General features: G+C 27.1%; 1 protein-coding gene across 1 annotated transcript in view; it reads left to right on the forward strand.

The window, feature by feature from the left end:
- Positions 1 to 248: 248 nt before the first annotated feature.
- LOC111613176 (meiosis inhibitor protein 1-like) overlaps positions 249 to 9972 on the forward strand; it is a gene marked incomplete at its 3' end in the record, with an annotated part of 60520 nt that continues 50796 nt past the window's right edge. The window contains exons 1-4 of the mRNA XM_023354524.1: positions 249 to 439; positions 3651 to 3925; positions 5516 to 5563; positions 7737 to 7810. Of these exons, the coding sequence (XP_023210292.1) occupies positions 3673 to 3925; positions 5516 to 5563; positions 7737 to 7810 (375 nt within the window). The remainder of the gene's footprint in view (positions 440 to 3650; positions 3926 to 5515; positions 5564 to 7736; positions 7811 to 9972) is intronic.

Below are 9972 nucleotides of genomic sequence, written 5' to 3' on the forward strand. Positions count from 1 at the left end.
GTTCTCTCACATTTTATTTCTTATTAAGATAGTATTTAAATTTAAAAAATGTTTTCACAAATGAAATAAAACGTAAAAACATAAATAATAAAGTAATACAGTATATACTGTATAAATTTATTACAGTTAGATATGATTTAAAAGTGGAATATTTCATTTTCTATAAAAAGATTATTTTTAAACTTATTATTTTATATATTCGAAAAAATGATATAGAATTATCAATGACAACGAATTTAAAACTAGTTCGCTGCACTATATTACAGTGCCTCTAGCTAGCAGCAGAATCCATGGCCAACCTTGGGCAGGATGGGGTACCCCATCTTGCCCCAACGTGCACTTTTCATACTGACTGCAAACACGGGTCAACTTTATTTCAAAACTAAACAATTTCAGTTTTAAAGGTTATTTCGAATACCGTAATATCTTCGTCTAAAAGGTAATGTAAAAGTTCGCAATGATGCTTACTTTGTAGAAACTTTGTAGCGGGCGTAAAATTAGATGAAGTATTGCCGAAACAGGAAAACTGTCTTACTTCCAAACAAAGAGAGCGATTCGGACGTTCTCTCGTCCCGCGATCCCTTTTGAGCTTGACATTTAGTTTCCTAAATAACAGCTAGATTTTCATCTAGCTGTTATTTGGCTGTTATTAGCGCGTTAACCACGAATAAACAGACGTCTCCGTCTTACCCCATAGCCCCATCTTTTACCACCTTCCCCTATATATCCTATAATATATTATACGTAAAGATATCGAGATAAAAAGTACAGTATATTAACGTTTTTAAGATAAAATAAGATTATGTAGTGATAATGATTAAGGCATAGTATATTAATTTTATATAAATATTTTTTCAAAAAATTGTGGAAATATCTTTCTCACATTTTGTTTTATTTGCATCTTCAAATTATTTAATGGAGAAAAAATATATGAAATTATCTCCAACATAACTAGCGATTTAGTTTAAGAGGTTTTCAAGTGTGAAAATGCAGAGATAATTCTATCTGTATGTTTCTTTTTATGTAACTAACACCTTATGAAAACATTATAATAAGCTATAGTTCACTTGAGTATTTTCTTAGGCATTACTTTTAATTAACAAATAAAATAATAATTATAATAAAATGTTTCGATTAATCAAATTAGTTAAAAAATAGTAATATTAATGATTTTAAAAAATAGCTGGCATAAAAGTAATTTATAACTGACGAAATAGGGAATTTTATCGATGAAAAAATTGATTTACAGGGGGTCCGAAAAAGAACTGAAAGTTTACGAAAAGTATTTTGTGTTTAAGGAAACAGATCAACCCGTGATTTTTAGTAATCGTCAGCAAAACTTAAAAAGTTTTTCCTGCATTAGAAAATCTCAGGGCACTATTGTTACTGCAGTTAAAACTTTTGAATGAAGTTTTTCCTAACCGATGAAAAGGCGAGATAGGATCAATTTAGGTTACATACCGACCTCTTTTGAAAGTATTATTCACCGATTATGTGAAAGGCTTGGTTATTAAAGACCCGTAACAGATATTGAAACATTAAAAGGTTTTATAATAAACGCAATCGGACTGTCACTCAAGACATTATGTAACATCCGGAGATAGATTGAATATCATCTCGATATTGTGAAAGTAACGCATGGTGTACTGTATATATCAGATTTACTAAAAATGAGACATGTTTTTGAGTTTGTTCACTAATTAGGGCAAACCGTGTGACTATATCTGTTTTCCTTAAATAAAATACGAGTGTCTGCAATCCGACTAATTCGAACAAAATAAAATATAACTCCAATTATTCGGATTTCCCTCCGATTTTGTTAAAAATAAACAGGCATACGTACTGTATATGCATGAAAATTAATTTTTTTTTTCTAAATGTAGAAAATAAAGTAGGGGAAAGCGAAGGAAGATGACAAGGATAGGAGATAGACGAGGGCTTCTTTTTCCAAGTTTTGAAGCAGCTAGCACCACTTGTCTTAGTAGATAATGAATAGTAAAAAAAAAGAACAATCATGTAGTTAAATTGTTTTCGAAATTTGCAGTTTTGTGCATTTTGGAAAGGAGTTATTTTGATAGCTAACGTTAAGTGTCTGAATTTTTATGCAACTAGCGCAATATTTTTGATAAGTATATTTATAAAATAATAATAATAAAATTATTGATGAGCTGAAGTTAAGATCATGCCAAGTTGTATTGTTCCACCATGTTTTGCACCGAAAAGTCAAGGTGCATCGTCTCTTCTCTATTCGGAAGAGATGACTTAGTTAGAAGGGAGAAGAGATGACGCTATTTTCATATATATTTTAATATGAGGAGAGTACATACTACTAACATTGGAGTGTACTGTAATAGTCCAATACTATTCTAGTTGTGTATTTTTATACTTATAGGATAGTTTATAGGACTCATTATGTTACATGTACAAATATTAAATATATTTTGTTTAAATTAAGAATAAAAATGTGTTCATTTTCTGCTGACTTATTATTGTCTATTTCGGTGCAATATCTACCACACTCATAAAAACATAAAAATGAAAAAATATCTCTCTTAACATATCGTATACGTTTCTAACTTGTTATTCGTATTTATTTCTCTATAAGGCAACTATCAATAATGCGTCTTCTTATCAACCCTAGTGGGAGAGATGGAAAAGAAGTACAGTAACTAAGATATATTTGTTATAGTTAATTTTCTATCATCATGATTTTAAAAATAACAATTTTCCTAAAAAGATTAACAATTGTAGAATGCCGTACCATAATCTGTTCTTCAATGCGTATATTATTGATACAGAACGATTTTCCAAAATGTGCGTCGTTTTCCTCGCTTTATTACTTATTCATTAGTAGGTACATTTTCACATTTAATATTTTACTTACACATAATTATGTACATACGTAAAGTACATAACGGGATGTTCGGATTGGAAAAAAGACTATTTTAAGCAAAAATTCAATTATTTGGACAGTGCCGGATTTACCATTAGTCGAACCTAAGCGATCGCATAGAGGCGCCAAGATACGGAAGCTCCGAACTTATTCACAAAGAAAAAAATAAATTGTTAGTGTTAATTAAGAAAATTTTATTTTAAATGTTCATAATAATAATGCTTTTATAAATATCCACATATATGAGTGTGTGTGTTTGTATGAGTACGATAATATTAATATATATACCGGCAGTGGCGGCTTTAGGGGGTGGCGAGCAGGGCAATCGCCCGGGGCCTCGCTCTTGGAGGGGCCTCGCGCAACAACCAAGTAGAAAAAAGTTGATATTTAAAACTTTTTACTTTATCCTTGGCTATTAGTTATAACAATAAAATAAATTTAATTTATAGTACAGTATATATTAATATTAATAAGTGCCTACNATTGAATAAAAAATAAATTATATTATACTATTCAGCCGATAATCATAAACAGACGATGTTTTAATGAAAAAAAAAAAAAAAGGTAGATGGCACTGAACATAAAAATAGCAGACGAACTTGGAAATCGTAAGTTTGTCTATGATTTAATTGTATTTGAAAAGTTAAGTGTAATTAAATAATTTAAATAAAACATTCTGTTAGTTTTTGCTTTATTTTTTTTCAAAAATAAATTAGATAACTTATTTAAATTTTAATCAAAAATTTTTCTCTTGTAGGACACAATTAGTTTTATGATAAATGGCGCAAGAAAATTTATTAATTACTATTGAACATCATACTCATGGTGACAGATGGATGCTGAATCATTCGAATCTTTCTTTATGTCTGGGTTGTTGTGTATTATTATTAGAAGATCCAAATATACCAAATGTGAATAAAAAGTTTATCTTAAAAGCTATAACAGAAAATCTTCGTGAAGAAAATCAAAATTTTACTCAAGTTATCGTTAAAGATGAAAATATTTGTCTTCGTGTAATGCAGATACTTTTAGGTAAGTCAGCGTTAATCATATTAGCATAAAACAAAATAAATATTAACATAAATATTGTAAAATATGGAATAACTGAAATAAATGAAAGAAATATAAATATATAAAAATATAATTATAATAAATTATACGTTCTCTATATTCTTTATCTTCTTTAGTTGCATTTCATTACGTCATTTTAGCTTATTATAATACAATCGCTTTGATAAAAATCATTAATCATAATTTATTTTTAGTTGAGATGAACTTATGATATATTTTTTGTCCAAAATATATTTTGAGCATATTAATTTTTCGCAAACATTATATAAAACCTATACAGTATTTAAGCATCTTTGTGCTTAAATAGGTTAGATATAATAAAAAATTCAGATAAAATTAAAATATTTCAACTTAAATTTTGGCTAAATAATTTTGTCAAGAAAAATAAACAAAATTATCTCTGCAGTTTATATACCTCAATTCAAAAAAGTAGTCTAATATGAAAAAAAAAAAAATTATATTTAAAATCGTATAGAAGCACTTTTATATTCTGACAAATTTCAAGAGTAAACAACATTATAATTTTGTTTAAAATTAAACCAAATTCTAATTATTACAAATCGCCTTGATCAGTGAATAGACAAGTAACAAAAAAATTGTGCTGTGTTACTTTGCTGTTTAAATTCAAATTAATTTTTTTAAATATAACGCTTTTTAATACTTTTTTCAAGTACCGGTACATTTCAAGAGAGAATTTGTATGTGATCATAAAATTGAAATGTATCACTTTCTTCAATATTTGATATTAATATCTATAACAATCTTAAAAATTCTCTTTTCAAAAGTGTTTGATTAATATTATTCTAAACGGATCATGTTTAAAATAGTAATTTCCTCTTATACTCTGAATATTATAGAAACTCAAAATATAATGTACTTAAGCATAATATTAATTTATCAATAGTATTGAAGTTTTCAGAATTTCCACAGGCTTACCAGACTAATTCCCGATTTTAAAAGTAAAAAATCAGTTTAATAAAAAATTATATTCTTAACTATTTATATCAAAATTAATGACTGATGTTTTTATTAAAAAAGTAATCAAAATCAATGTTTTTATTAATTATTAAATCTCATATACAGTAATACCTCGACTTACGCTACCCCGACTTACGCGATTTTCAAATCTTGTCGATTCGTCTTTTGTTTGAGTGTCACGCTACTTTTGATTACTCACTCCTCCCACACTATTGTTCAGTTTACATGTTCGGACGTGTCGCGCGGAATCGACACATAGCTACAATTTATTTTGTGTTATTTATTTCTGTGTTTGTTATATCTACGGAGACTTGAGAGACTCTATGTGGTGATTTCTTGCAACCGTGAACGAATCAAAAGACAAGATAAGATTAACAAGAACATTTATTAGCTTACATACATCCGACTTGGATTTTACACAAATTGCGAAATTATACCCCGACTTACGCGAATTCGACTTACGCGAATTTGACTTATCGCTCGGTCCCACCTATCGCGTATGTTCGGGGTATTACTGTACAACTAAAAACTAATTATTATTAATAGATTAAATAGAAAATTTTATTTAATTAGAATTAATTGGACAAGAAGAAAATATAGCTGTTCCATCAGCAGCTGAATGTAAGTATTTCATTCTCTATGTATTAATTTTACACAAACTTAATTTTAACTAATTATTTTACCAAAACAAACAATTATATATTTATTATGTGTATTTTCAAATACGGAATTAAAACATAATAATTATTATTAACTGTCTTTTTATTTCCAATTGTTCATTTATAAATCAGATCAAAACAAGATTAATTCTGTAATGTAAGTATTGTGTATATACAATTTCAAAACGCAAAATTAAAATTAGCATTTTTATTTTTAAATTTTTTATTCTTTAATTACGTCATATAAGTGCATTTAAATTTATGGCTATCTTGATCAAATCTCTTGGAATCCGATATCATTAGATACTATATAATTGTAAGTGTTTGTTTTTCATTAAATATCTTGCAAATTGAGATTAGATCGATTATTTTGTTATATATCTACTGGTACCAGTTTTAAGTTAATATATAAGCTATGCCTATTTAACCAGATTGGACAAGGGCCTGCCTACCTGAAGGATCAGAGAATTCTTTCGGTAGCCCTCGAAACAGATGCTTGTAAAATTAAAATAATAATAATAATAAAGAGGAGACGATCTGCGTACATTTTCAAATTAGAGAATTGTGCAAGTGTATCTGTTCGTGTCACTTTTTTTTTCTTTTTGATGGAAACGCGAAATCACTCTGGTTAAAAGTAACTTAATAAATAATGGGAGTCTGCTAAGAGTTTGTAAATTGTAAAATATTATTGCAGTTTAAGTACTAAACCTTAATAACTATCCGAACCTCAAGTATTATCTGAAAACGTTTTTCCAGACATGTTTTTTTTTTTTTAATCCGGACGACGTAAAATTATAATTAACATGTTCAGTGTGTTTTATGTAAATATAGTATTGTGTTTAATAATAGTTTTTTTTTATCAAGCATCATTCAAAGTGAGCTGTATTAATGTTGCCAGGTCGTGAGGCCTACTGGCAAGACTTTCATTCATCCAAATTGTTATTAATGTGCATAAAACGCAGTATTAAAATAATGATGATATAAAAGCAAAAACAAAAACTGGAAATACAAATATTTTCGTCCTTTTAAATAAAAAAGGTAAAGGCAAATGAAAGTAAGAGAATTCGACAGGTTTCAAAATTCAGATTTAAGTAGAAATAGATTCGTTTTTCTTATTTTGATTTGTAACTGAAAAAGCCTCAAATAAAAAGTGAAAATACTTATATTTCAAGTTTATTAGTCTTTTGTTTGATGCTTGTTTTTTATTATTATAATCAATTGACACTGAGTTTTATGAACTCTAAGTTTGGTTAATGACATCAACATGGCAAGCTATAATTTTCGCTCTCAATGATTGATATTAATATGTGTGTTTTGCGTTTTTGTTTTAATATTTATATTGTGCGAATTACTAAATTTTCATACCAAATGCAATGATGAATGATATAATATTAATTTCTAACTAAATTACTGTAAATTACTATTACTTATTATAAATTATTTATTAAATTACACAAACTTTAAATAATTTTTTAATTTGTAGTTTAAGCTTAAATTCAAATTTATAACATAATATTTAGCGATAAGATAGATATTTGCTATCGAATTTGGCAACGCTTTTATATTGAACAGTGCCAAACTCATTACACTTGACCTAGAGTAAAAATAAGATTTTTTCGGGAATGAACAATCACAGATTCTACTGGTGTTTTTTTTAAATAAAATACATAAGCTTCGCTAAACGTTTATTAAGAAATTACTTAATTGATTATATTGTCTCTAAAAATAACTTTCTAAAATATTTCAGGTCTTCGTACTTCCTAAGTTCTCTCTGTAAACACCTATCTTCCTGCAACCATTTGGCAGCGTAATAGGTTATTGTATTGTGGTTTCACTAAACTTAGAACTGAAAGAATGACTTAATTTAATTTTTGCGTTCCAGATTGACTTTATTTGAAAGGGTTGTATTTCTTTCGATACCAAAATTGCGTTCTGAAATTTTTGTTTTAACATAGCGACATAACTAGAATTGTGTATTTTTAATTTATAAATAATTTTAAGATAGATTTTTATATTTTAGACTTTACATAATAATTCATTTCGATCTTAATGTCAAAAATTGATTTGCTATTTACTCTGTGTGTAATTTGGATTTATAAATTTAATAACAGTATTTATTCTATATTTATTTTCAGGTCTAACGCTTGCATTAGAAAAATTAACAATTAAGAAACTTGATGATTTAATTGTGCAAAATTTAATAAAACGTGTAAGTAGAACAGAAAAGAGTAGCTATTTTTACTTTTAAAGAGGGATAGTTTTGGCTGATGACCAAGTTGTGAACATCTTACAAAATCACGCTTGGCTGGCCATCTTAGAACTTTTATTTACACAATAATTCTCTCATAGAATTCAAAATTATTTAATAGCTTAACTAACAATGTAATTGAAAACTAGATAAAATAATTAACATTAATGATATTATTGCTAATTATTAAATATATATATATATCATTATAAAATAAAATTTTCGAATGATATACAATAAAAATTTGTTATCGATTTGTTTTTTTATTTAAACATATATTTGTATGTAAAATGCATTTTCTTTTTTATACCTGAAATAGAATATTGTCTAAAATAGAATAATTTATATTAGATTTTTGTTATTAAAGCATATATCGTGATGTGCATGCAAAACAGAAATGAACTAAATTGCTAATAATATGTGCTGTCTTTTTTTTTTTTTTTTTTTTTTGTTAATATACCAAATAATGTCTACAGGAAACGTCTACATTAAGATTTTAATGTAGACATTTCCTGATTCAGTTCACTTTTTCGATATCACTAACTAGCGAATGACAAGATAAGAAGTGACTATGTCAAAAGACAGAATGGCCCATTTTTTATTCGCTTACAAAACCAGACGTTACGATCCGGTAGTTGGTGACTGTGACCAAACATGGCAACCAATTGTAGAAGTTCTCTGACAACAACCAAGAACAAAAGGAGAGACGAGACGACCGAATGTCTCTCCCTTGGCCAAATAGAACATGAATCTGGTTAGATAGAATAAAAATAACTTTCTTTCTGACATCCTCTTGGCTTGGTTGATGTTACAATGTAGGCCTACGTGTCATTTGACTGAATCACCTTCAATTACCTATTCCGGTTTAGTTCAGTTACCGATGTGAAAGGTTTCACACAGGTCTAAATGAAATTTCTAATAATTGTTGTTTTATTTTAAACTGCATATATATTTTAAAAATTCAAATATTTTGAATTTTATATTAGTAAAATGTTAAATATATTAAGAATAAAATATTAGTATTTAAGTTACACTTGGACGTATCAGANATATAATGTTTTTCAAAAAATACGCTACATTCAAATTTCATATATGAAGAAATAAAATTTCTTTATATATCGAAAATCACATTTTTTTTCTGTGTATAGTTTGTTTAATAAATTTAGGCTTTAAGATATGTTTAATAAATTGTATAGCTGTATTTAATAAATAATAATCATGCAAATACATTTTCGATACGCACTCCATCGGCATTTAGAATTATCTACAATCGACTAGTGTAGATCGACTCCTAACAAAACATTTTTCTCAAAATTGCTCTTATTTCACGAAGAAAAGGAATAAACTCATCTTGAAAAGAGATTGAATATAATGACCGATATTTACGATATTGTTTAAATATATTGGCCTAACAATAGTGATAATGCTCAATTTCCCAAGGTTTTTGAATTCATATTCATTAAATACGTAAACTTTTGAAAAATGGTTTCGATATCGTAATATCAAGAAAACTAAAGCGACTTTTTTAGAAATATCTTTATAGGTATTTTTTATATTCATTCATAATTATTTTTTAAAACAAAAATATAATTTTTAGTACAGTAATGGTTAGACAGGAGATCTGACTTATCTGGATCAAATCGTCTATGAAAATTTCATGGGATTCTCTGCTCGGATTTGACCCGGATCCTCAAAACGGCAAATTGATGCTTCTATCGCTTCAGCCTTTCAGTTGGAAATCATATATTCACAAATGTTTCTTTAAAATGTAGTATATTAAAAGTTCCCGAGATATAGGCAATATTAATGGTTATGCTTATTTTTTGGACATGAGTGTTCACAGCATAATATTTGTAAGTTATCTATCATGACAGTATCATATTATAAATATTTTATAATTAATCAAAAATTTGATTAATTATAAAATATTTTATTGTTATTTTTATTAAGATCATACAATAAAATAAGTTTTCATAAAAAATCTGGGACAGAAAACTTATCGTTTTAAATATTATTTTATTTAAAACTACAGAATTATACTTTTAATTATTTTCATAGATTATATATTATTGCAATTTTTTTTACACGATATAGTATTTATTAATAAAATATAGGTTGCTTTT

The sequence above is a fragment of the Centruroides sculpturatus genome, unplaced genomic scaffold (genome assembly GCF_000671375.1).
Source record: "Centruroides sculpturatus isolate CEXI.00-Female unplaced genomic scaffold, Cexi_2.0 scaffold1910, whole genome shotgun sequence".
Classification (NCBI taxonomy): domain Eukaryota; kingdom Metazoa; phylum Arthropoda; class Arachnida; order Scorpiones; family Buthidae; genus Centruroides; species Centruroides sculpturatus.